The sequence below is a fragment of the Ornithorhynchus anatinus genome, chromosome 7, assembly GCF_004115215.2.
Source record: "Ornithorhynchus anatinus isolate Pmale09 chromosome 7, mOrnAna1.pri.v4, whole genome shotgun sequence".
NCBI classification, from domain to species: Eukaryota; Metazoa; Chordata; class Mammalia; order Monotremata; family Ornithorhynchidae; genus Ornithorhynchus; species Ornithorhynchus anatinus.
This window is the reverse complement of record NC_041734.1, coordinates 9558866-9585758: the sequence shown is the minus strand read 5'-3', so window position 1 is coordinate 9585758 and position 26893 is coordinate 9558866. Positions and strand designations below refer to the sequence as shown.

Genomic DNA, 26893 nt, shown 5'->3' with positions numbered 1-26893 from the left:
CATTCGAAGACAGAGGAGCGGGGAGATGAGGCAACATGGTCTTCTCCTCATTGTTGGATACTGCAGTGATGGTTTCAAATAAATGTGAAAACGTAGCTTCATTTGGCAATGGAAATTCTTGGCTGACGAGTTAAAACGCAAAAAAAAAAGTATAGATGGTGAATATGAAGAACTACGCTTAAATCCCAACGCAGAGCTCGTGTGTAATATATATTTCAAGAAAGAATAGAAAGGATAACTTTAATTTCAGCTTTATTTAGGTGCTTGTTACTTACAATACATGTCATAAATATAGACTTCCATACAAAAATCTATACAAGTTAAAAGTATATTTAACATCTAAAAAGAAGGATACTGCACTTGATTTTTAAAAGTCTGTGTTCTAATACCTTTTAAATTAAGTTTTCAAGACCACAAACCTAAGACAATTTTCAAAGTGCATTTGTTTCCACGTAAAATGATTCAAGTGTATTTTCATTGTAACTAAGCCATTTGGCTCCCTACATTTTAAAATTCATATCATATGCAAAAGACAACATTTATTTCTATGTTCACCTGTCTAAATCTTCTTTCCTATCTACAAAGTTATGACTCCAACAGTAATTTAATACCCTGAACTATTAAAAATATGTTGTTGCTGAACTAACCGAATGCAAAACACAACAGATATTTACAGAGTGGCTTTATGAAGCTTAAACAACAACACAATCAGTACTAAAAGGGTAATGATTATGGAAAGCAAAATTGTCCCAGTTTTTTTTCTTTAATTAAAAAGCACTTCCCGTTCCTTTTTCATTTTGATTGGCCATGGGGAGTCCATAAGCAAAGAATTACTTAAATTTCTACTATCAATCCGAGCATTAGTCAAAGCTATTAAATAACAATTTGGAAAATAATTTCTTGCTGACTATATTACTCTTGTAGCACTTTATATTAATGAATTATTCTTCACTATATTCCTGTGAGGAGGGACTAGTAACGCTTCTATCGGTATATGGACAAGCTGAGGCACTGAGACATTAAATGATTAGCTCGAGGTCACAACACTGGCTCAGTGGCCAACAGGGGCCTAGAATTTACAGTTTCTCAACTTAAATCTTGTATTTACACCACTGAACCATGTAGCCTCTCAAAAGAAATTCAGTGGAGTAAAAATATGAACATTAAATCCATAACTCAGGAATGCTTGATTTTGTTAAAATTACTTTTGCCAGAATTCATGAGAACAAACTTTTTAGTTAGGGATTTACTGTTCTAGTAAAACTACAACATTGTTTATAATTTAAATTTCACAAATGTCACTGCAAAGATACAGTTGATTTTTTTAAAAATATGCAGGAGCATTATTAAAACAAAAGTTTTTAAGGAACACGTTTGGAGGATCATAGCTAACATGATTTTTGAAAAACCAGAGTTACAACAGCAACTTTGCTCTGAAAACAGTACCTCAAAGCCATGCATATATAAATATATAAAAATATATTCTAGTTGATCTTCTGTTTTTTATGAAAACGTTCCAAAAGAGCCCTTAGGATGTTTCCTGGTATTCTTTGGTGTCTGTCTATTAGTGCCTGGACTGCATTCTTTGCCTATTGGGATCCCAACAAATGAAAATAGTTATTCTCCCAGCTTTTAGCAAATATCAAATAATTGCAACAGTAGAGCCAGTTCAATACATGATCATGATTTTCTTCTTGGGGGACAATAAAAAGGTTAGAAAAATCATTTCACTCGATTGAAATAATAGCAGTTCCATTTCTAAACTGTAAACTCTCTGTAGGCAGGAGTTGTGTCTACCAACTCTATGGTATGGTTCTCGCCCAAATGCTTGGTATAGTGTGCTCTGTACAAAGTAAGAATTCAGTAAATACTATTGACTGATCATTTTATTCTGAGGAAAAAACTTGAGATCTCAGTGAGTGACGAGAAAGGTAAAGACATTGAGGTTTAAGCACATTTTTCTTTGATAACATTTCTATTTCACTACCGCAAGATATAACTGTTTACTGTGTGGTTATCTTGTTTACAAGTATAAGGAACAGTAAGGAGTACTTGATGTACTTCTCTTCCTTATCTCTATTTCTAGATAGTTCCAATGGCAAATTGGACTGCCATAGTTTAATCAGGCTATAACAGTGGAAGAGTGAATTTGAATTGGTAACCCATATGAAAAAAGAGTCAATTGTCTTCTAAAATCTTAGCTTCACTTTAAATTCAGGAAGTTGATGAAATATAGACAGGGAAGTCTGAAACGTATAACTCAACAGTTCAGTTTGAAAATGAAGTTTTGAGGTGGACTCTTGCGTGTACATCATCATTTCCAACAAAAGTCATTTTTTCAAAGGTGATAACTTCTAAAAATACAACGAAATTAAAAGTCTCATTGTCTAGAATACAGTATACATGGCTATCATTTCAAAGTTGACATAACTCATGATGTTATTTTATTCCTATTAGCAAGTGCAGCTGAAAAACTAAGGGGTGATCAATAGTTCTTCACTGGTAGTGTACAAAAATTATCCTTCGCTTTGCTTTCCTATTTGCTCCTTCCAGTCCTGGGCTCTGTTTTGGATTTCTTTTGGCTCTTGCACTACCGGATTAAAGCCCAGCCTCAGTCCTTCAGTGATTGGAAATGAGGAAAGCACTTTTAGCAGCCTCATGAATTAGTTTGAAATCCTCATCCTCATCAATTGATTTGAAATATTTTAGCTGATCTAGCTTATAAAGTGAGAAATAAACAGTCTTCTGTCTCTTTGCCTTTATTTCATCAGGACAGAAGAAATGAATGACTGAGTCGGGCCACTGGTGCTTCCAGACCAGTATTCCAGTCAGAAATCATAGGATGTAAGGAGAAACGGTGAGATGGTTGCCCTCCTTGAAATTCATCCTCACGGTTAGGCTTTCGTACCACCCTACTTTTCCCTTTTGTAGCTCATCAATCAATCCTAGTATTTATTGAGGCTCACTGGGTGAAAATGTTTTTGTATCTGTAATTCTAAATTACAATTCTACTATTACCTAAAAAAAATTCTTTCCTCAGGTAGAAATAATGCAAATCTTGAAACTTAGTGTTTTTTAAAAACCTCATGTAATGTTTGCAAAATAGGCTTTTCACTTTTGAGTCACAAAATTGATACGGTTAGTGACCATTTTCCCTCAAGTTTCCCTTCTATTTCAACTCCTTTTGTAAACAGAATATGTAACTTTCAATTCACCAGCTGTATTACACCTGCAAATGGCTGTCTTCTCAGAAGGCACATTAACTCTTTCAGGCCAACAGACTGCCATTAGCTCACTGAGAGGGGAAATGTATTAAATTCTCAAAGAATCAATGCTTTCAAAACATGAGCCATTTATCGTCTCTCCACCAGTTGAATAGGACTAATAATATTTTGTACTTGGAAAAAACACAGTTTCAGTAAGCAACATAAAGAGATTTGTGTGTGTAGAATTCAAAAAGGAATGGGAATAATAGAGATGTCTGAAAATTATTTCGGATCGTAAATCACTAATGTCTGAGTCCAGAGCAGATAATGTCTCACAGCAATAAATTTCCCTAGTGGGTGGGGCAGGGATGTATATATTACATCCTGGGACAGGATATGTGCCACACAAGTATTTCAGGGTCGTGTCTTTCAAGAATAGGAGAATGGGGCTCGGTCTGATGGCTAAGGACTAGAACGGCAGTTTTGAGGTGTCGCCCTGGAGGCAGCAGGAAGAGAGAAAAAGGAGAACCTTTAAAGGAATGTGTGAGGCAGTGGAGTACCTGGACAGTTCTCTGGGGCTATATGAACTTGTGTGGGTCTGTTCCTTGTATTGACTTGAAGCTTCCTGGCTAAACAGTCAGCTCATTTATGTGTTTCTGAATGCGTCGTGGCCTTTTCCAATTCCTGTCCCAATTAACTAAGCTGGGCAGACTTGAGAGGAAGCATAAAACACGACACTTTCATTTACTGAGGGAAAAAATACAGACTCGTGTGTGTGTGTGTCTGTGTTTGTCTGGTTTTTTGTTTTGCTTTGTAAAGAAGTTACCTTTTCAGCCAGTTCTTCTGCTGTTATCTTTGGATCATATGGGATAGGATCTCCTAAATAAGTGCGGAATTTCACTGGAAAGCCTCCATATATAGGAGCGAATGGGAATCGAAAATGTTCATAAAGCCACCTGAATAACCCTGTTTTAAAGTAGATAAAATACATTTTAATTGTTCTTACATCCAACATAATGCAATTCAAATAAAGATTTAAAGATTAGTCAAGAACCCTTAGTTCATTCAGCTTGTCTGAGTACAGCTCAGCTCACAGTCAACATTAGAACAAATTCTTATGCAATGGATAAAATTTTGCCAGGGTTAAGGCCAAAGGCGATCCAGATAGCCATATAATTTTAAGTCACGGCAGTTAAGAATAAACTCAGTGAACCTGTCAGCATGCTTTGATATTTCATTATAATAATGTGGTATTTCTTAAGTCCTTCTTATGTGCCAAGCACTGAACTAAGTACTGGGTTAGAGACAAGATAATCAGGTCGGACACAGTCTCATCCCACATGGGACTCACGGGCTTAAGTGGGTTCGGAAGATCTCTTCCTTCACTTTGCCTTTCTATTTGACCAAGACCTCAGTTTTTGAAAGGAAAGCAGTTACCCGGAGCTAGTTACTGTCTGGAACTCAAGGCAAAAAACTACATACTAAAGAGTACTATGTTCATTAACTAGAAAAATAAGTTGGACGTTTATTTGGCTTTCCAAAGCTGTTTAAAAACAAAAGAAGGCAGCGACAGAATTCTATAAACTGAACTGAGAAAAATCTGTAGGAATCAGATCTTACTTGTTCCTCCAAGTGATCTAAATCCTTCCCGAACATTTTGGGTGAACATCGGAATGATGGGCTATTAAAAAAGAGAGAAGAGTAAAAAGCTATCAACAATACATTCTCGTTTAATTACTAGAATTAAAACAGCTATAGTCTTGTTGTCTGTATTTGGGGTCAATCGAAATGAGACTTCAGAATCACCAATGGCATTTCTTGGGTGCTTACTGTGTGTCGAGCGCTATCCTAAGCTCGGTACATAGTAAGCACTCAATGAATACCTTTGATTGAGTCCAAGCACAAGGGAGATTACAATACAACAGAGTTGGTAGACACATTCCTAAAAGCCCAAATCTACCCATAGCAGGAAAATAGTTTGCCGGGAATTAGCAAGGAGTTCAGCTTGGTATTCAGCTATTCTTCTAAACTGGAAACACTTCCCTCTAGTGGGATTCAACCATATTTCAGTATTTTCATACAATCCTGCATTGCTGCTGAAACAAAAATATATTAAAACAAATGAAACCAGTAGATTAGATGAGTAGAAACTGGCTGCTGAATAGTACAATATAGCGTAATGTGCTTGCTAAAGAGGAGAGAACTGAAAATGATTCTAAGGCATTAAACAATACCTTGTTTATTACTAATTTATTAATGCCTTGGCAAGGACACTATCCTTTGATGAGTCATATAAATCTTAATATTGCAGAATTTGACAGGACCCTGTCAAAGTTTAGGAAAGCCACGAGTTTCTTCACATGTTTAGTATCATTAAACCCAAATCACCATATATAATAAACAAAAGACGGTTGGCAATGAAACATTAAAAAAGAAGTTCCTCCAAACCATTACTTTTAGGGGGATCTTCCACTCACTGAATCCAAATTTTTCTTTTTCACGAATGTCAACTGTTTGCTACGTTAGAAAAGAATGGAGAATTAACACAGTGATGATAAACTAATGGATGAAATCTCCTGAAAATCGACGATGCGGCAGCCAATAAAAGAAATGGGCAAATAATACAGGTAACTTTCAACAACTAGAAAATGAAGGCAATCTTTCTCCAAAACAGAATATCAAGGTGGTTATTGAGTTGATTTGTAATGTTACTAGATAAGAGAAATTCCGACTCCCAAGCTGATGTACCCCTCAAGTGGTAAGGTGCTTACTACTCTTTTATTCTATTGGCCCCATGTTTACTCTTAACTTGAAGTAATTCCCCCAAAAAACCCCATTCAATCAGTCAACGAATCAGTGGTATTTATTGAGTGCTTGTTGTGTGCAGAACACTCTGCTAAGCACTTGGGAGCGTACAATACAGCAGAGTCGGTAGATAGGTTCCTTGTCCACAAGAAGCAGGGGAGAAGGAGAGGCAGACATTAAAATACATTACGGTGGGTCCATAAGTGCTACAGAGCTGAGGATGGAGTGAATATCAAGTGCTTAAAGAGTACAGATCCATGTGCAAAGCAACACAGAATGGAGAGGGAGTAGGGGAAATGAGGGCTTACTGGGGAAGGCCTCTTGGAGGAGATGTGATTTTCAAAAGGATTCGAAGCATTGTTCCCGTACGCTTTGTTCCCTTCCAAAGCTGTCCGACAGTATCAAAGAGTATAACGATAGAGTGACTGTTGTGTGTGCAAAACTGTTTGTTTTTATGAGGAGTTTGACTGGAAATTGCAGCACTACCCCAGGGAATAGAAAGCTTAGGGACTTGACTCTTGGCAGTGGTTTTCATTGAGGCCATTCATGGGGTCCTCTCCAGAGGTCCAGAGAGATCTGGCCAAACCCTGAATCACCCCCAGGTCCACAATCCTTATGAAACTTGGATAATTTCAGAGGCCCCACCCCTGCCCATCCCCTCAGAGTTTCAGCTGCTGCAAGACAGGTCTTAGCATCCAGTCTGAACTAGAAACAAACTCCTCGCTTATTCATCTTCCATTAACTGGCATCTGTTTCTTTACTTGCAGCCTTAAAATTGTAATTTTGCTTTTCACAGCTCAGAGATGCAGAACTATGAATTTAAAGGAAATGCCCTTCAGAGGATCCACTAGGGAAGGAGTGTGGCGTTGTGAACCTCGCCTGAGATTTATTCCAACCACTGTGTCTGTTAAAACACACTTGAGAGAAATGTTTCTTCCCTCTGCAATTGGTACTTATTTTTGTTAGCGTAAATAAGCTCATTTTTTTTCTGTCTCAGTCAGTAACCTCCTGCTTATTTTTAGGACTTGTGGTCTCTTTAAAATTCGTACCAGATGGATAAAACGAGCCACCCAGGGGAATTTACATCTACCCCAGTTAAGGGTGACCCAAATCATATCCAAAAATTTATAATGTAAACTTGTGATTGAGCAATCATAATGCATTCTCAGAAAATTTGGCCCTCAAAGTTATTAAATCCAGTCCAAATTTTGTGTCAGTTCAAAAAATATCATCACCACTATCTACTAAGTGACCACGCTGGGCTAAGCATTGTATTGAGGGCTAAAGAAAAAATAGCAGACATGGCCTTGGGTTCTGCCCTAAAGGATCTCAAAACCTAAATTTTGGAAAGTCACACTCCCATTAAAAAAAATAATAAAGCTCTCAAAAACAGCTGATTACGCCCTGTACGACACCATAAATATGCAGAAGGAGCTGAGAAACTATGCGGTTCAAGTAGACGGTCGGTCCTCTAGAAACAACTATTCAATCACATTTATTGTGTGTTTACTATGTGCGGAGCACTGTACTAAGCACTTGACTCCTGGCCTCAAAAGTTTGAATTTTTAACAGCGCTTCAAATGGTTTTAAAGGAGTCACACAAGAACTTCCTGAAATTCATTTTTTCCTGCTTAAAGATACTCATTTTGATTATTTTAGTCACCAGACCATTTTGAGTTGGCCAGACCAAAATGACTGAATAACCACTGATCTAGATGCTTTATCCAAAGAGGAGGTGTTACCACACACCTTTCCAAGTAGCAGATGCTCTAAGACTAACTCCTAATGGTCATGGCTCACAGTTGGGTGGAGTCTCTGAACTGATCCTTTGGAAGGGACGTCCACGGCACTGATGGGTACAACATGCGGCTGCGAGAGGCGGTACTGCCAGGGATGCCAACCCGATGTGGCCAGTGGGGATGGTTGCCCCTTCAGCCTCTGGACTGGAGGCTCAGCTCCACTCGTCCCAAATCTCGGAAAAGAATCGATCAGCCAACAGCCAAAATGAAAATTTGGAAAATAAAGTAACCAACTGATATGGACTCCAGCTGGGCTTCCAGGTAGTGTAATTGGGGCTTGCAGGAACATCCTGGGTCCCTGGAGTCTTGAATTTCATTGGCAGCTTTTCCTTTTGCCTCGGTACATGATGTGCGCCACAACTACTGAATAGGAATAGTGTGGAAAACCAGGACTTGAAAATATTGGGGGGATCCTTAGTGATGCTACTTTGAATAAGCCGACATGCAGGGGTCGTTTCAGCTGAAAGAGTTTATTAGCAAAGCTAATAGCAAGGGAAATATAAAAGTATGCCCTTTTATCGTTTCAAAAAGCCCAGAGCTGTCCTCAGATCTACTCAGGTTGTGGTCACCTTGTAATCCAAAAACAAAACCTCTCAAAAATCTCAATTTGAGAGTTAGAGCAGTTTCCCCCATCCCTCCAAACTATATGTTTTTGGATTTTAAATTTCCATATCTACTTTTTACAAATGACTGGTTACTGTGGATTAAAAGTACAAGTTTCTGCGTGCTTTTGTTTTTCCTTGATGATGGATAACAAGGCAAAAAACGCATAGAGTGATAGACCAGGCACATTTGGAGAATAAAGAAGCAAAGTAAAATAAATGAAAATATCAAAATGGCAGAAACACTCTCAGTCTGAGGAAAATAACTGCATCAGATGCCTAAGGAACAATATATATTTTAATGACTAACTGATCTGAGAAATTTGAACATATCCATAATTATGCCAGGCTTTACTTATCCCTTTTAATAAGCCAGTTGGGGGGTTGATCATTATACACTGGCAAAAATTAGCAGAGCAAATAGAAAGGTAAGGACCAATAGTTGTAATAGGACTAATACTATTAATAAGCTTATTATTTGCCAGGCATTGTACTAAATGCTGGGGTAGATACAATCAAATTGGGCACAGTCTATGTCCCACATGGGAATCACGGTCTTAATCCCCGTTTTACAGATGCGGTAACTGAGGCACAGAGAAGCTAAGTGTCTTGCCCAAGGTCACCAGTAGACAAGTTCCAGGACAGAAATTAGAACCCAGGTCCTCTGACTCCCAACTGTGCTCTTTCCACTTGCCTATGCTGCTTCCCTCGGTACAATCGAGTTGGTAGACACGATCCCTGCCAACAAGGAGTTTATATTCTAGATGGGGACAGACACTAAAATAAATGAGAGATAGGGGAAATGGCAGAAGGTAAGGCTATGTAAAGAAGCGCTGTGGGGCGAAGGTTTGAGCGCATATCACCTTTCTTATGGGGTACAGATCCGAGGGCAGAGAAGACACCGAGGGGAGGGCAGTTAGAGGAGATGATGTCTTAGAAGGCCTCTTGGAGATGTGATTTTAGGAGGGTTCTGACAGAATTCCAGAACTAAGGGAGAACGTGGGCAAGGGGTCGGTGGTGAGATAGACGAGACTGAGGCACAGTGAGTAAGTTGGCGCTAAAGGAGCCAGTGTGCGGCCTGGGCTGAAGTAGGAGATCAGCGACGTAAGAGAGGATAGGCAGAGCTGACTGAGAGCCTTACAGCCAATGGTAAGGAGTTTCTGTTTAATACGGAGGTGGACGGGCAACAACTGTATGTTTTTGAAGAGTGGGGAGATAGGGACTGAACCTTTTGGGGGAAAAATGCTTTGAGGAGCAGAATGAACCTCACTCTGCAAGGGTTCACCCTTGCAGCTCCAAACTCAGGGATGTAGACAAGATTGAGGAGCACTGAGTCAATATATAGGTCCCGCTTCTAATCCTAGGATCAGCTCACCAGGATCCCACACCAAGGATGGAAATGGGTAACAGGCATTCCCTAGCTCCTCTGAAACCCTGGTCCCCAAGTGGGAGGAGGATGAATGAAAGTTCCAAGCCAGAACTGGAGAATTCTGTGGTGAGCAGCGTGGGAAGCAGCGTGGCTCAGTGGAAGGAGCCTGGGCTTCGGAGTCAGAGGTCATGAGTTCGACTCCCGGCTCTGCCACTTGTCAGCTGTGTGACTGTGGGTGAGTCGCTTAACTTCTCTGTGCCTCAGTTACCTCATCTGTAAAATGGGGATTAACTGGGAGCCTCACGTGGGACAACCTGATTACCCTGTATCTACCCCAGCGCTTAGAACAGTGCTCTGCACATAGTAAGCGCTTAGCAAATACCAACATTATTATTATTATTATTAGTGACTGTTTGTGATCCCATTAGCAACAAGGAAGAGATTGTGAAGGCACTGATGGGCTCTACTAAGGACAGGTGATTGCTGGCCTGGGTGGGAGGAGCATGGAGGGAGGCATGGCCTTCTCTCCCTGCTCTACCCAATAACAGGCCTGGCCCAATCAATCACGCCATGTAGAGACACAGCTGTGATGCCTAAGGCAGATAAAAAGGTGCTTGTTTTGCATCGCAAGGAGGCACACAGAAGGCAGTAGCAAGAGAAGAAGGGAGCACTTAAAAGAAGCATGCAGAGAAATAACACCTGGAGCAGAAGCACAGAGAGGCAAACACAAAGAAGAGAGCAGCTGGAAGCAGAAACAGGTAGAAGCGGGAGAGAGCAGCGCTCAAAGAGAAGCAACAGAAGGCAGCAGCACTCGGAAGAAGAGAGAGAAACAGCCTTGGGGGGGAAGCGACGGGCAAAGGAGGCTTGCGGCTAGGAACTTAATAATGTTGGTATTTGTTAAGCCCTTACTATGTGCAGAGTACTGTTCTAAGCGCTGGGGTAAATACAGGGTCATCAGATTGTCCCACTTGGGGCTCACGGTCTTAATCCCCATTTTACAGATGAGGTAACTGAGGCCCAGAGAAGTGAAGGGACTTGCCCACAGTCCCACAGCTGAGTGGCAGGGTGGGGATTCGAACCCATGACCTCTGACTCCCAAGCCCAGGCTCTTTCCACTGAGCCACGCTGTTTCTCTCCTCACCTTCTGCCGGGCGATCGAAAGAGCGGACAGGATGGGGTCCCCTGGCCAGCAGACTGGTACTGGACCCTTGGTGGAGCGAGTGAAGGTGTATATGTGTCACTCCCTTGCACGTTGGTAAAACTAAGTAAAAAAACTTTCCACAGTCACCTTGGTGGTCGGTGGCGTGGTTTGACTCTACTACGTATCACTGAGGCTCCCCCAATCCAGGAATGTCCTGGTTATTATAAGTCAGGGACTCATGACAAATTCCACTTGGGACTTTGGGTTGATTGTCTCCAAATGGTTTCTTAAACGGATATGTCTAACATACAAATTTCCTGGTTTTGGCAGACAGATTCCAAATCCTCAAATATATTTATTCAAAGACTAAATATTTAATTTTTCGTATAGTGACGGCACTCACCACTTCTGCATCAATGGCCACTTGAGCAAAGCCTTTTCGGTCGCCCCAAACAATATTGTAGGTTTCATCGCTAAAGAGTGCTTCTCGAACTCCTCCTGGAGAAATAGCTAATAAGTGGCCACTCTTTAAAATTTCAACACATTTTTCCCTGGGTCCATGTAGAACACCAAATACTTCAAGTAACAGACTAAACCCTGTAAGAGACACAGATATTAAAGTAATTATTAAACACATTTACATAGCTCAATGCCCCACAAAGTCCCAAAAGATAAAACTAGTTAGATTTGCTTTTCATTTTCTTCACTGAATGCCTCTTGACTTTGACCAATTGTATTTATTGAGCACGTACTCTATGCAGAACACTGTACTAAGTGCTTGGGAGAATACAATATAACCGAGTTGGTAATAATAATAATGCTGTTAAGTTCTTACTGTTGTAAGTGCTGGGAAAGATATAAGCTAATCAGGTCGGACGCAGTCCCTGTCCCACATGGTGTTCACAGTCTTAATGCCCATTTTCCAGATGAGGTAACTGAGGCACAGAGAAATGATGTGACTTGCTGGAGGTCATACAGCAGGTAAGTGGAGGAGCAGAGATTAGAACCCATGATCTTCTGACTCCCAAGCCTGTGCTCTGGCCCCCAACCAATTTGCAGTCTAGAGGGGGAGACGGACATTAATATAAATAAATGAATTGCGGATATGGGCATAGGTGCCGTGGAGCTGAGGGCGTCTGAAGTTAATGGAAACTATAAAACACCTGGCAGGAAATTTTGGCCTATTTAGAATATTTTTAAATCTACTTGTGTATAATGGGAATCAGAAACACTCCAACCATAGAAACCGGGCATGGGAGATTCAACAAAGACAAAAAGTGGAAACCAGATGGTGAATTAGATATACACTTGGTTTGGGGCAAATCCATCCATAACCATACTGTCACAAAATTGAATCATCCATGTTTTTTTTTTCTTAATCTATGATAGAGTATCAAATTTTCAAACACCACGAACAACTTGTAATGACTTGTAAAAGTTTTAATGTATTTGTCAGCCACCCAATTTTCTAGTTCCAGATGAGAAACATTCCACTAAGCACTGGTTTACAAATGAAGAGATATTTTAATGACCAAAAGTATTGATCACCATGTTGGCACTTTATTTCTTTAGGTTACTGGTGCTCAATAAAATTATTAAGTCTAGTGTAGCCCTAGGCTCTGAAAATGCTAGCATTGTAAATGAGTATCAGTAGCCTAAAGAAATACAGTATCACTTTATAATATCACAATGCTAACACTTTCAGAGCCTTGTATTGTACTTTCCCAAGCACTTGGCATATGCTGTGCACATAGTAAGCAGGAAATAAATATCATTTATTGACTGAATGAAATAAGGTGAGCAGGACCTGCATAACTGCTTACAATTACCAGTATGTTACAAAAAAAACCCACAATAATTTTCGTCCTCAAAAATTAGGGTGAGGAAGCTGAAGGGGTTATTCCTTCGGGCAATTTTGCTAGTAAACATGGTATCTAATTTCAGAACCACAGTTGTTTCAAATGTAAAATTCATGATTTAATCAAGTTTAATCAAATCAATATTAGTTTAATGTGGTTATATTTTTTTAATGGTAATTGTTAAGCCGTACTACATGACAGGTACAGTACTGAGTGCTGGGGCGGATACAAGATAATCAGGTTAGATACAGTCCATGTCCCACATGAGGCTCACAGTCTTAATCCCCATTTTACAGATGGAGTATGAGACACAGAGAAGTTAAATGATTTGCTTAGCATCTTGCAGCAGACAAGTGGTGGAGCGGGGATTAGAACCCAGGTGCTTCTGATGCCCAGGCCTGTGCTCTATCCCTAGCCCAAACTGCTTCTTTGGTGCTTTTCACAGTAAATCCTGTACTGCTTTAATGTTACAGAGTGTGTGCACGTGCACTGTAAATGTGAATTTAAAAAACTAAAGCTTCTTTTTTCCTGATCTATACTGTATGGCTATACTTTGATAAATGCGTATTTTAAAAGTCATTGTACACAACCCCTACCCGCCAGGAGTTGACAGTTTACCGCTTACAGTCCCCAGTGGTTGCAAAAAGGTGGCAAAAATTTGTGAGGAAATACCTATTTCTCAGTCACTATCTACTGACAGTTTACCTGGCACTTTAAAGAGGAAGTGATCAGCTACTGTGCGGCAAATTCTGCCCTTTTGGGTAAAGACTTTAGCAACAAAGTAGTAATAGTCTATAGGAATCGCTCCATGGTAAAAAATAATAAGTGCAGGTCCTTCTTGGGGTATTTTCTCCAGACCATGAACCTCATAACCTGTGAGGATAGAAAAATATACCAATTTAACGTTACAGCACACGAACTTTTTAAATCCAAACTAGACCTTCGGTAGGAAGCGTAGGCTAAAGAACTGAATGCTAGATTCTCACATGCCTGAAGCAAGTCCCCTTGAGCCCCCCACTTTCTCCCTAAACCCTCAGAGCAGTTCCAGGGCACTGAGCCACCTCCAGGCTACCAACTGTTTCATTTTGACTGCTGTGTGCTCAGCTGGCCCACATCTAAGTCCTCCAGCTGTGTGCACCACTTTAGCACTTCTGCATCATGGTACCCAATCCCCCTCTCCCCCCCCCCCCCAGCAGTCATTATTTTTGTTAAGTGCCGTCGAGTCATTTCCGATTCACCGTGACTCCATGGATATACTTCCTCCAGAACGTTCTGCCCTCTGCCATAATCCGCAACCTTTCTAATGGTTCTTCCGCTATCGTTGTGGTCTCTATCCATCTAGCTGCTGGTCTACCTCTTCCACGTTTTCCTTGGACTCTCCTAGCATGAGTATCTTCTCCAGAGAATCAATCCTCCTGATTATGTGTCCACAATATGCTAATCTAAATTGAGGCATTTGGCCTTCCAAAGACTACTTTGGTTTAATTTGCTCTAAAATCCATTTGTTTGTCTTTCGGGCAGTCCATGGTATTCACAAAAGCCTTCTCCAATACCACATTTTGAAAGAATCGATGTTCTTTCTATCCTGTTTTCTTACTGTTCAGCTTTCGGATCCATACACTGTCACAGGAAACACCATAGAGTTGACGATTTATATTTTGTTGGCAACAGTTACGTCAGCACATTTCTTGTCTTTTTCCAGGCTCTTCACAGGAAGTCTTCCTAACACTAGTCTTCGGCGTACTTCTTGGCTACTATTTCTTTTATTACTGATTATCGATGCCAGGAGAGAAAAATTGTCAACTATTTCAATCTTATCTGCACACAGTAAGCATTTAGAAAATACCATGGATGACGGTGACAATGACAATGAGCATGATGGGCTGATGGATTTTAGCTTCACAACAAACCTTCAGTTAATCTTTCCGGAAGAATATCAGCCTTAGGAGTCTCTAAGAGAACACAAGTTACAACGCGTGGCTTCCTGAACGATGCAAATATCCAAAGTTTATATATGAATCACTCACACATTTACATGAGCCATTTAAGAGCCGTGTGAAAAGAATACCAGAAAGAAGCATCACTTCCAATAGAATGGAAATCATAATTTTTCAAAATATTTTTAAAATGAAGCACCAAACACATGCTCAGGAAGTTAAACATTAGCCATTTTTTTCCTGAGAAAGAAGTGCATTTTAAACATACATAATGTGTCTACGAACAGGAAATGAAATGCTAAGGAGGTTTCTAACAAGGCAGTGCAGCACACATGGGCTGTTGAAGTGTCTGACTTGGAGAAGCAGCAGGGTTTAGCGGACAGAGCACGGGCCTGGGAGTCAGGAGGTCAGGGGTTCTAATCCCGGCCCCGCCACCTGTCTGCGGTGTGACTTTGGGCAAGTCACTTCACTGCTCTGGGCCTCTTATGAAAACCTAGAAACCAAAAGCACTTATGTCCCCTCTGCAGCATAGTAGCGTTTTTAACAAGGCAATGAAGACTTTTTGAGAACTGTTTTAAAGAGCAACATATATTTGCAAAGCCCTTGAAGGTGGATAAAAGGAAAGGTTAAGGAAAGGTGTATCACATTTGACAGTATCCTAATCTCAAAAAACACTCTGATGATACAGTTTCAGTACAGCACTGGCCCGTAAGCACCCAGAAATCAGAGTGATCGTGCTTACCGTGCCATATTGCTGCATGTCCATCCCATGCCGTCGCTACCGTTTTTCTTGCACCATCCCATAAATTATGGGCATATGCCTCCTTCAGTTCATTCTTCCTCTTATAAATGTGCAAGAAAATAATGGTGAGGTAGAGAAGGAAAATGGTGAAGTACGGAAGAATTAAAATGATCAGGGGAGTGAACACCCACAGGAGATAGTTTGCAAAGCTTAGATAGTCTTCCAAATGCTCTAGCCCAAGCCACTCTTCCAGGAGGTGAACCAGACAAATCATATAGGGCAGGGAATCCTGCCCTGCAGCACATGTTTCGTTTCTGTCCATTTTCACTTTGAATTCAAGTCAAAGATGAAGCGACTCTTTTTTTTATGCATAGTTGTTCTAGACTTTTGACACTAGGAGAAGAAAAAAATAAGGGACAATGTTATTCTCTTGATCCAAACAAACTGTTAGGAACCGTTTTGATTCTACTGACGGGAAAATTCAGAAATTCCACTCGTGACATACAGAGTAATGGTCTGTTCTTTCTTGTAGATTTAGCTAATACACATGTCTTATTTTTGTCACTTTATTATTTAAACTAATCCCAAATGTGCATTAAAATTAGGGAATCAAACAGTTGAAGTATGACCTGCTAAACATGGGATTATGTTGAATTCAACATCCTACCATCAATAAACACACAAAATTCATTACACAATACCAACCTGATTCAGGGGGCGGTTACCCCTGATTTTTGTGGACGATGCTTTCTAAAACCTTCTTTGTGGAAAGGATCTGTCCTCTCAATTCCGATACTGTTAAATAATTACAAAAATTAATATTGTTGCATACAGGAAACACTTTAATTTCCAAAATGTCTTAACTCACCCCATAGACCTCAACTTCTAGTGTGATGGCTAAACAATTTTTACATTTTGATCTTAATACAATACTTTGGCCAGAGATCAAAATGCCTTGATAAAAATTCAGTCACTCTAGTAGTTAGAAGAGAATATAAAACTGAAAATAGTCTTGAGGTATACAACTTCCTAAAGAGATTTACAAATCTTTGGGACCAAATCTATTTGAAATAAATCATGAGTGAATTTGACACATGCATGCAGGCATTTCTGGAAAGGGAACATTCCCCAAGCTTGCTTCTCTCCACTAAATCATGGATGGTTGACATTTGCACGTCTTTGTTTTGTTTCCGAAACAAAACATGTAATTCTTTTAGAAATAAGAATATAGATATTTAATTTGTAAGACAGCAAAGGTTAAGGTCACTTCAATTCCATTTGAAGAGTTCATCTCCAAAATTGAAGGTGTTATTTCAAGACCTAATACCAAGAGAGGTCTGTATCACTTCTGCTGTTCGTTTACTCTCACCAAGCTTCTAACTTTCTTCACTCGACATTTTTGATAGGGTTTTCAGTAATTTCCCAAGGTGCTGATTATTAAAGAAATTATGTTTTTTTAAAATTGAATCTTTAAATCCTTTGTTTACCTGAAAGCACAGATCCTGTCCACATTTGATACCTGGGTATGGGCAGAATATTATGTCTGCATATGGGCTGCCTATAGGATTGGTAAATTTCAGTTTTCAAAGTAAGGGACAGTGAAAACAGTCTTTCACCGGGTCATTGCTCCCGTGAAGAAGCGGGACTTGCATTCCCTCCTAATTGCCCTTTGCAGGAAAGCAGGGCAGCTTGTTGTCGGCAAGGATTGTGTCTGTTAATTGTTTTACTCTCCTAAGTGCTTAGTACAGTGCTCTGAACGCTTGATTCTATTTATTGCTATTGTTTTTGTCCGTCTGTCTCCCCCGATTAGACTGTAAGCCCGTCAATGGGCAGGGACTGTCTCTGTTGCCGATCTGTACATTCCAAGTGCTTAGTCCAGTGCTCTACACATAGTAAGCGCTCAATAAATACTATCGAATGAATGAATTTGTATATATTTTTATGACCCTATTTATTTTGTTAATGAAGTGTCCCTCCCCTTGATTCTATTTATCGTGATGATGGTGTCTTGTTTTTGTCTGTCTCCCCCTTTTAGACTGTGAGCCCATCGTTGGGCCGGGCTGGTCTCTATCTGGGGCTCAACTGTCCATCCCCAGCGCTTAGGACAGTGCTCTGCACATAGTCAGCACTCAATAAATATGACTGAATGAATGAATTGGGCAGGGATTGTCTCTATCTGGTGCCCAATTGTCCATCCCCACCGCTTAGTCCAGTGCTCTGCACATAGTCAGCGCTCAAAAAATACTATTGAATGAATGAATTTGTATATATTTTTATGACCCTATTTATTTCCCTAATGAGGTGTCCATCCCTTTCATTCTACTTATCTTTGAAGATGTCTTGTTTTCGTCGTCCGCCTCCCCCTTTTAGACCGTGCGCCCGTCGTTGGGCCGGGCTGGTCTCTATCTGGGGCCCAATTGTCCATTCCAAGTGCTTAGTCCAGTGCTCTGCACATAGTCAGCGCTCAATAAATATGACTGAATGAATGAATGGGGCAGGGATTGTCTCTATCTGGTGCCCAATTGTCCATTCCAAGGGCTGAGTCCAGTGCTCTGCACATAGTCAGCGCTCAAAAAATACTATTGAATGAATGAGTTTGTATATTTTTTATGACCCTACTTATTTCGCTAATGAGGTGTCCATCCCTTTCATTCTATTTATCTTTGAAGATGTTGTCTTGTTTTTGTCCGTCTGTCTCCCCCGATTAGACCGTGAGCCCGTCGTTGGGCCGGGCTGGTCTCTATCTGGGGCCCAATTGTCTATTCCAAGTGCTTAGTCCAGTGCTCTGCACATAGTCAGCGCTCAATAAATACAATCGAATGAATGTATTTGTATATATTTTTATGACCCTATTTATTTTGTTAATGAAGTGTCCCTCCCCTTGATTCTATTTGTCGTGATGATAGTGTCTTGTTTTTGTCTGTCTCCCCCTTTTAGATTATGAGCCCATCGTTGGGCCCGGGCTGGTCTCTATCTGGGGCCCAATTGTCTATCCCCAGCGCTTAGGACAGTGCTCTGCACATAGTCAGCACTCGATAAATACAATCGAATGAATGTATTTGTATATATTTTTACGACCCTATTTATTTTGTTAATGAAGAAGTGTCCCTCCCCTTGATTCTATTTGTCGTGATGATAGTGTCTTGTTTTTGTCTGTCTCCCCCTTTTAGATTATGAGCCCATCGTTGGGCCCGGGCTGGTCTCTATCTGGGGCCCAATTGTCTAAACCCAGCGCTTAGGACAGTGCTCCGCACATAGTCAGCGCTCGATAAATACAATCGAATGAATGTATTTGTATATATTTTTATGACCCTATTTATTTTGTTAATGAAGTGTCCCTCCCCATGATTCTATTTATCGTGATGATGGTGTCTTGTTTTTGTCTGTCTCCCCCGTGAGCCCGTCGTTGGGCCGGGCTGGTCTTTATCTGGGGCCCAACTGTCCATCCCCAGCGCTTAGGACAGTGCTCTGCACATAGTAAGCGTTCAATAAATACAACGGAATTGAAGTGTCTTGCGGAAAGGAGGGGGCCCGGGGGCCCGGGGACCCTCCCCGCCCCACTGGGGGGCCCGGGCCGGGGAGGTCCTCGGAACCCAAGCGGCGCGGCCCGCCGTGCGGGCGGCCGGGGGGGAAGGATAAGGCGCCTCACCGGAACCGGGCCCCGCCGGCCGATAGGACGACCCGCCGCCGCTCTCCCGCTCGCTCTCCCGGCCCCGCTCCGCTCCTCGCCGCTCCCGCAGCCGGGGCGGGGCGCGCAGCGGCGGCCCTCCCCGCCGGCGGTTGCCGAGGCTCCCTCCAGAGGGCCGCCGGACGCCGCGTTTCCCACCCGGACGGCGTTCGATGCGACACCCGCCTGGCCCGCTCTGGGGGGACGGCTCCACTTCCGGCGGGGAGGGGCGGGGAGGCGCGAGGCCCCGCCCCGCGCGAGGGGGAGCGCGAGGGGGAGCGCGAGGCCCCCGGCACGCGCGCGTGCGCCAGCCGAGCGGCGCGAGGCGCCTGAGGGAGGGAGGGAGGGAGGGAAGGAAGGGGAGGCCGGTCCTGGGCCTCGCCGCCATTAGCGCGGCCTCAGGCCCCCCCCCAGTCCTTCCGGCCCGCCCTCCTGGGGATCCCTTCTTCCTTCCTTTCATCCTTCCCTCCTTCCCTCCTTCCCTCCATCCGTCCGTCCCCATGCTGGGCCCCAAGTGGCGCCTCGTGGCCGAGATGCGCCTCTCCGTGGAAGCCCCCGGCGAGGACCGGCACATCCTCTGCCTCTGCTCCAGGGCGTTTGTCGAGTAAGTCCTAACCCCCCCCCCCCTTTTTATAATAATAATAATAATAACGGTGTTTTTTAAATAATAGTGGGGTTTGTTGTAATAATCATATAACAGTGTAGGTGTTAGGCGCTTACTGTGCAAGCGCCTAGTACAGTGCTCTGCACAGAGTGAGCGCTCAATAAATACTACTCTGTGCAGAGCACTGTTCTAAGCGCTGGGGGAGAGCCAAGGGTCATCAGGTTGTCCCAGGTGGGGCTCACAGCCTTCATCCCCATGTTCCAGATGAGGGAACTGAGGCACAGAGAAGTTGAGTGACTTGGCCACAGTCCCACGGCTGACAAGGGGCAGGGCCGGGATTCGAACTCATGACCTCTGACTCCAAAGCCCCGGGGTCTTTCCACTGAGCCACGCCGAAGCGACCTGCCCACAGTCACACAGCTGACATAATAATGTTGGTATTTGTTAAGCGCTTCCTCTGTGCCGAGCACTGTTCTAAGCGCTGGGGGAGAGACAGGGTCATCAGGTTGGCCCACGTGGGGCTCACACAGTCTTCATCCCCATTTTACAGATGAGGTCACTGAGGCCCAGAGAAGTGAAGTGACTCGCCCACAGTCACACAGCTGACATAATAATAATGTTGGTATTTGTTAAGCACTTACTCTGTGCAGAGCCCTGTTTTAAGCGCTGGGGGAGATACAGGGTCATCAGGTTGTCCCACGGGAGGCTCACAGTCTAAATGCCCATTTTACAGATGAGGGAACTGAGGCACTGAGAAGTGAATTGACTTGCTCAGTTACCCAGCTGACATAATAATAATAAAAATGTTGGTATTTGTTAAGCACTTACTATGTGCAGAGCACTGTTCTGAGCGCTGGGGGAGATACAGGGTCATCAGGTTGTCCCACGTGAGGCTCACAGTTAATCCCCATTTTACAGATGAGGTCACTGAGGCACAGAGAAGTGAAGTGGCCTGCCCACAGTCACGCAGCTGACATAATAATAATAATGTTGGTATTTGTTAAGCGCTTACTATGGGCCGAGCGCTGTTCTAAGTGCTGGGGGAGATAGGGGGTCATCAGGTTGGCCCACGGGAGGCTCAAAGTCTAAATGCCCATTTTACAGATGAGGTCACTGAGGCACTGAGAAATGAAGTGACTTGCCCAAAGTCACACAGCTGACAATAATAATAATAATGTTGGTATTTGTTAAAGCACTTACTATGTGCAGAGCGCTGTTCTCAGCACTGGGGGAGATACAGGGTCATCAGGTTGTCCCACGTGAGGCTCACAATCTAATGCCCATTTTACAGATGAGGGAACTGAGGCACTGAGAAATGAAGCGACTTGCCCCCAGTCACACAGCTGACAAGTGGCAGAGGCGGGATTCGAACCCATGACTGCTGTATTTATTGAGTGCCAACTATGTGCAGAGCACTGCACTGAGCACTTGGAATGGACAATTCGGCACCAGATAGAGACCAGCCCTGCCCAACGACGGGCTCACGGTCTAAACGGGGGCGACAGACGGCAGAGCAGAACAGAACAAAACAAAAACAAGACAACATCATCAAGATAAATAGAATCAAGGAGACGTCCACCTCATTAACAAAATAAATTGAGTAATAAATAATATAGGCAAATGAGCACAGTGCTCAGGGGAGGGGGAGGAGAGGGAAAGGGGAAACTCAGTGTGGGAAGGCCTCTTGGAGGAGGTGAGCTCCCACATGTCTCTCTACATTTCACAATTTATTTTAATGTCTTTCTCCCCCTTTATACTGTGACTTCCTTGTGGGCAGAGAATGTGTCGAACCCTGTTGTGTTGTTCTCTGTCTACCCCAGCGCTTAGAACAGTGCTCTGCACATAGTAAGCGCCTAACAAATACCAACATTATTATTATTATTCTCTTCCGAGCCCATAGCTCTCCACACGGTAAGCACTCAAATGCCAACTGATTGATGGTTTTCCCATAGTTGAGACCAGATTAAAATACAGCCCTCCCGAGAAATTTCTGATTAATCTCACTGCTAATTCCGATTAAAGCCCGTAATTGGGGCGTTACTCAAGGCAGGGATCAAAATTTCATTAGGAAAGATGTTTGAAAACCGAAATGTCAGTGCAGTGGTAATCTGTGTCTTTCCCTCTGTCTCCCTTTATTGCAACGTGAATGTGTCTAAAAGAGAAGTTTCCCTTTTCACATGGTCAGAAATCTTTTAATTATTGCTTTGAGGGGTTGAGAATCCAAAGGTTTGAAGGAAGGAGGTTGTTCCTTAAAACTCTTTTAATAAATATAAAATAAGTGATCAGTCATTGGTATTGAAAGCCTACTGTTGTATGTTTATGAAGTAAGATTTTATCCAGCGAACTAATTTAAAACATTCGAGATGCTTTATTAATCAGACATGTACATAAAATTATAAGCCGAATTTACATTCCACCCACCCCTTCAAACAGAAAGCTTCCTGGGTTGAGGGGTTTGTTTTACTAATCCATTCCAGTTGCCAGTCAGTTTGTTTGCCTTCTTGGTGATCTTCTAGAGAAGCAGCGTGGCTCAGTGGGAAGAGCACGGGCTTAGGAGTCAGAGGTCATGGGTTCTAATCCCGGCTCCGCCGCTTGTCAGCTGTGTGACTTTGGGCAAGTCACTTCACTTCTCTGTGCCTCAGTTACCTCATCTGGAAAATGGGGATTAAGACTTTGAGCCCTGCATGGGACCTGATGATCCTGTATCTCCCCCAGCGCTTAGAACAGTGCTCGGCACATAGTAAGCGCTTAACAAATGCCAACATTATTATTGTTATCCACTATGTTTTATGCTTTGTTGATTTCATGGGCTTTTAATCTCTATGTTTATCATTTTGTTATCCATCTCCCTCCTAAAACCTGTTATCTCCGCATCATCTCCTCTGACTCTCTCCTTGACCACTTCCAATCTGACTTCAACCCCCTTCACTCCGTGGAAACCGCCCTCTCCAAAGTTATCAGTGGTCTCCTCCTTGCCAAATCCAACAGCCTCTACTCCTTCCTAATCCTCCTCAACCGCTCAACCGCCTTGTTAAGGTGGACAACCCTCATCTCTCTCTTCTTTTTTTCCTGGTATTTAAGTGCTTACTATGTGTCATGCACTGTACTAAGCGCTGCGGTAGATACCATCTAGTCGGGTTGGACACAGCCATGTTCCAGGTGGGGCTCTCAATCTTAATCCCCATTTAGCAGCTAAAGACACAGAGAAGGGAAGTGTCTTGTCGAAAGTCGCACGGCAAGCAAGTGACGGAACTGGGACTAGAACCCGGGTCCTTCTGACTCCCAAGCGCTATCCGCCGGGCCATGCTGCTTCTCAGGTTGGATAATGGAAACATTATCTAACCTTGGATTCACAGACACTGTCCTTTGCTGGTTCTCCTTCAATCTCTCTGGCTGCTCATTCTCAGATTCTTTCACAGGCTCCTCCTCTGCCTCCCACCCCCTAAGTGCGGGGGTCCCTCAAGGTTCAGTTTTGGGTCCCCTTCTGTTCTCCATCTGCACACTCCCTTAGTGGATTCATTCACTCCCGTGGTTTCAACTACCATCTCTCTGGGGATGATCCCCAAATGTACATCTCCAACCCTGATCTCTCTCCTTCTCTTCAGTCTCACATTTCCACCTGCCTTTAGGACATCTCTACGTGGATGTCCCGCTGACTCCTCAGACCTCTCCAAAGCGGAACTCATTTTCCCACGCGAATCCTGTCCTCCCCTTGATTTTCCCGTCACTTTAGAGAGCACCACCATCCTCCTTGTCTCATAAGCCCCTAGCTTTGGTATTATCCTTTTCTTCTCTGTCATTCAACCCCCATATTCAACCTGTCACCAACCTCTATTGATTCAGCCCTCGCAACACTGCCAAAATCTGCCCTTTTCTCTCCATCCAAACTGCTACTGCGCTAATCCCAGTACCTGACCTACCCCACCTTGACTACTGCATCAGCGTCCTTGCTGACCTCCCTGCCTCCTGTCTTTCCCCACTCAAGTCCATAGTTCGCTCTGCTGCCTGGATGTTTTGTCTATAAAACCAGTAAATCCAAATTTTCCCACTCCTCAACCTCCAGTAGTTGCCCATCCACCTCTGCGTCAAACAGAAACTCCTTACCGTTTGTTTTGAAGCATTCGATCAGCTCTTCCCCCTCCTGTCTTTCCTCACTGATTTCCTACTACAGCCCAGTCTGCACATTTTGCTCCTTTAATGCCAACTTCCTCACTTTAGCTCAGTCTCATCCATCTCACTGCCGACCCCTCACGCTTGCCTTACCTCTGGCCTGAACCTCTCGCTCCCTTCATATTTGACAGACTACCACTCTTCCCACTTTCAAAGCCAGATTAAAAGAACATCTTCTCCAAGCAGCCTCCCTCAGTCAACCCCTCTACTCCCTTCTCCTGTGTTGCCCTTGGATTTGTACAATGTAAGCACTCGTTATGCACCAAATCCTCAGCCCCACAGCAATTATGTACTTTCCGTAATTTTAATGTCTGTCTCCCCCTCCTTTAGACTCTAGGCTCCTTATGGGTAGGAAACTTGCCTCTCAACTCTATTATATGATACTCTCCTAAGTACACAGTACAGTGCTCTGCACAGACTAGGTGCTCAATAAGTAATATATTTTATTAATTAAGGGTTAATGTGAATTCTCTTTAACTTTACAGGGATCGCAAGTTGTACTACTTAGGATTGAAGGGGTTCTACGTCAGAGAAGTTGACAGCAACAACATAAGTAAGACATATTTGTAGAAAACTGATTTATTAACAGTGATGAATGTTTATTAAATGCCCGTAGTGTTTTAGGCCAGAATATTGATATGTAATAAAATGGGTTTTGTAATCAATGTAAACTGCGGGCCAATTTTGTAGTCAATTTTTTTAAAATATGTATCTGAGATGCATTCATTTTTTACTAGCTTGTCAGCATCTTTCAGAACTTTTTATGCTACCTGAAAAAAATACGTGTGTGTGTGTGTGAATACATATATATGTAATTGTTTAAGAGCTTTAAAGTCTGGGAGAATATATATTTTCTAGTCGTCTAGTCTTGACCCATGTCAGTCAGTTTTTCTGACCTTTACTAGATTGCACATGCTACGTTAGGAGGGTATTTGGCTGTTGCCCCAAATTTAATACTGGATCTGTTTGGGGAAGAGAGACCTTGGAAAGCATTGATTTTCTCTGCATTGCTTTTGTTATGAGTTATTTTACTGGTTTTGTCACTATTCAGTGGCCAACTCTGCTAAAAGTGATTTTGAAGTTGCCAGTATTTCAGATATGATACAGATCTTAAAAAATAGTTTTGGTGGCTATTAATGAGTAACAGCTAATGAAGGGGGTTTTTTTGAAGTTTCCAGAGAGATTACTTTAGAAGATGAACTCCCAAGTGAAACTGTATCTCGTGGAGACAAACAGTAAACTTAAGGAGAGGGATCATATTTAACTTAGTACAGTAAAAAATGAGCCCCTATAATATGCCTTCTTATTTTGCTGTTTTGGATATAATGGACTCAAATTATGACCCCCTAAAATATTCCCATTTTCCACCCCCAGGGTATCCTCACAGCTCACCCCAGAGGAAGTTGTGTGTCTTCAGAAATTCAGCTGAGATAACTTAAATATGTCAGTTTTTCCTGTATTTCCAAAATAAAGTTGCATTTATTTAAACTTGTAAATTAATTACGTCGGGACCTAGGAGAGAAACGGCTGGAGGCGGAGGAAGAGAATGGCCATCACGTCCGTGGGATAAAAGAAGCGGGCTTCAACAGTGCTTTGGCTTTGGAAGAAGGTGAACTGGATTCAGAGGCTGAACTCATGAAGAGTATGGGATTGCCGCTTCAGTTTGGAAGCCTATCTGCTCACAAGAATTTTGAGGTGACATGAAATTGGTTTTTATTTACCTTTCAGTGAAGTCCCTAAAAGACAGAAATGAATCTTTAATTTGTTTTGAGGGTCTTTTGTCCTGATATTGCATTAAATAAATGGTGGTTCTCCATTTTTAAAGAATAGCTATACTGTTTAAATTGCAAGCTCTCATACACTAAAGCAGGTGGGCAAATCAGCCATCTTCCTTTGGGAAAGTTGTTCTTTAACTGCCCATGTCCGGCCTCTCTATCTCCCATGCTTCCCCGAGACTTCCTCCCTATCCCTGCTCCCAAATATTGGTGGTGTGTAGGGAAAGAGCAGTTGTACTGATTGAGTACTTACTCAGTGCAGAGAGCTCTTCTTAATACTTTGGAGAGTACAACACAAATGAGTTGGTAGACGATCCCTGCCCTCAAGGAGCTTACAGTCTCGTGGCGAAAGCAATCATTAAAATAAATTTCAGAGAGGGGAAGCAGAAGAGTGAAAGGATATGTACATCAGTGGGGTGAATAGCAAAGTGAATAAGGGGTCCAGACCCAGGTTCATAGGTGATACCAAAGTTGTACTGAGCACTGGGAGAAAATACACAGGTGGGAATTCAACACGGTTCCTCATGGTCTCTGTCCTTCGTGGGGCTCACAATTTAAAAGTTCGTGTGAGGATAAGGGATTGGAGGAGAGATCGAATAGAGTGGGGAAAGAAGAGATTAATCCAGGGAGGCATCTTGAACTAATTGCTGATGTAGCCCTACCCAATTTTACATCCAGTTATTGCCTGGAATTAAATTTCCTTCCTACCTTTGCCTGACCACAGCTTCTTCTCTTTGGCCAGGGTCCCGAGAGGGAACCAGTATGCTTGGTGCCGGATGCGGGGAGGGAAAGACTTAGGTGAACTTGGGCAACTCTGTCTTTCCTGCTCTGATTTTGTGCTGCTTTGGCTGCCATGGAGATAGCCTATTTCAGCTCCCTCCCACCCCTTCTACTTTTCTGGAAGTAGGATATATATTCCTTTTGCCTTTAGGAATAAGTTGGGACACTCTTCCATTCCTTTCCATTCTTCCTTTCAAGGCCTTTTGTAGAGAAAAGAAAACTTCTCTCAAACGTCACCCCAGTCTGCTCCCTTTATTCACCCCTCCCTCAGCCCCATACCACTTAAATGCATATCAGTAATTTCTATTAATATCTGTTTCCCCTTCTAGTCTGTCAGCTCGTTGTAGGCAGGGAATGTGTCTACCAACTCTGTTGTACTATCCAAAGCGCTTAGTTCCGTTCCCTGCACACACAGTAAGTGCTAAATAAATATGATT

The 26893-nt window shown here is 42.6% G+C and overlaps 2 protein-coding genes across 5 annotated transcripts in view; one reads left to right on the top strand and one right to left on the bottom strand.

Moving 5' to 3' along the window:
- Positions 1 to 235: 235 nt before the first annotated feature.
- TMEM68 (transmembrane protein 68) lies at positions 236 to 19320 on the bottom strand. 3 transcript variants are annotated; one of them, XM_029069633.2, is made up of 8 exons: positions 19110 to 19317; positions 16166 to 16255; positions 15461 to 15853; positions 13487 to 13654; positions 11326 to 11519; positions 4827 to 4887; positions 4033 to 4172; positions 236 to 1589 (listed from the first exon to the last, which is right to left on the bottom strand). In XM_029069633.2, exons 3-8 carry the CDS (start codon positions 15780 to 15782, stop codon positions 1485 to 1487), a joined length of 990 nt encoding a protein of 329 aa, XP_028925466.1. In that variant the 5' UTR covers positions 15783 to 15853; positions 16166 to 16255; positions 19110 to 19317; the 3' UTR covers positions 236 to 1484. The 3 variants fall into 3 exon arrangements, with proteins under 3 accessions (XP_028925466.1, XP_001514254.2, XP_028925468.1); XM_001514204.6 differs by lacking the exon at positions 19110 to 19317 and adding an exon at positions 16948 to 17196; XM_029069635.2 differs by lacking the exon at positions 236 to 1589 and adding an exon at positions 1602 to 2354 and having other exon boundaries at positions 19110 to 19320.
- A 157-nt stretch (positions 19321 to 19477) lies between these two features.
- Positions 19478 to 26893, top strand: part of TGS1 (trimethylguanosine synthase 1) — a 43129-nt gene continuing 35713 nt past the window's right edge. Inside the window, exons 1-3 of one of the 2 annotated variants that reach the window (XM_029069258.2) lie at positions 19478 to 19731; positions 24387 to 24454; positions 25418 to 25596. In XM_029069258.2, coding sequence (XP_028925091.1) covers positions 19628 to 19731; positions 24387 to 24454; positions 25418 to 25596 — 351 coding nt within the window. In that variant the 5' untranslated portion in view covers positions 19478 to 19627. Of the gene's footprint in view, positions 19732 to 24386; positions 24455 to 25275; positions 25597 to 26893 lie in introns of both variants that reach the window. The other variant, XM_029069259.1, reaches the window with a different exon arrangement.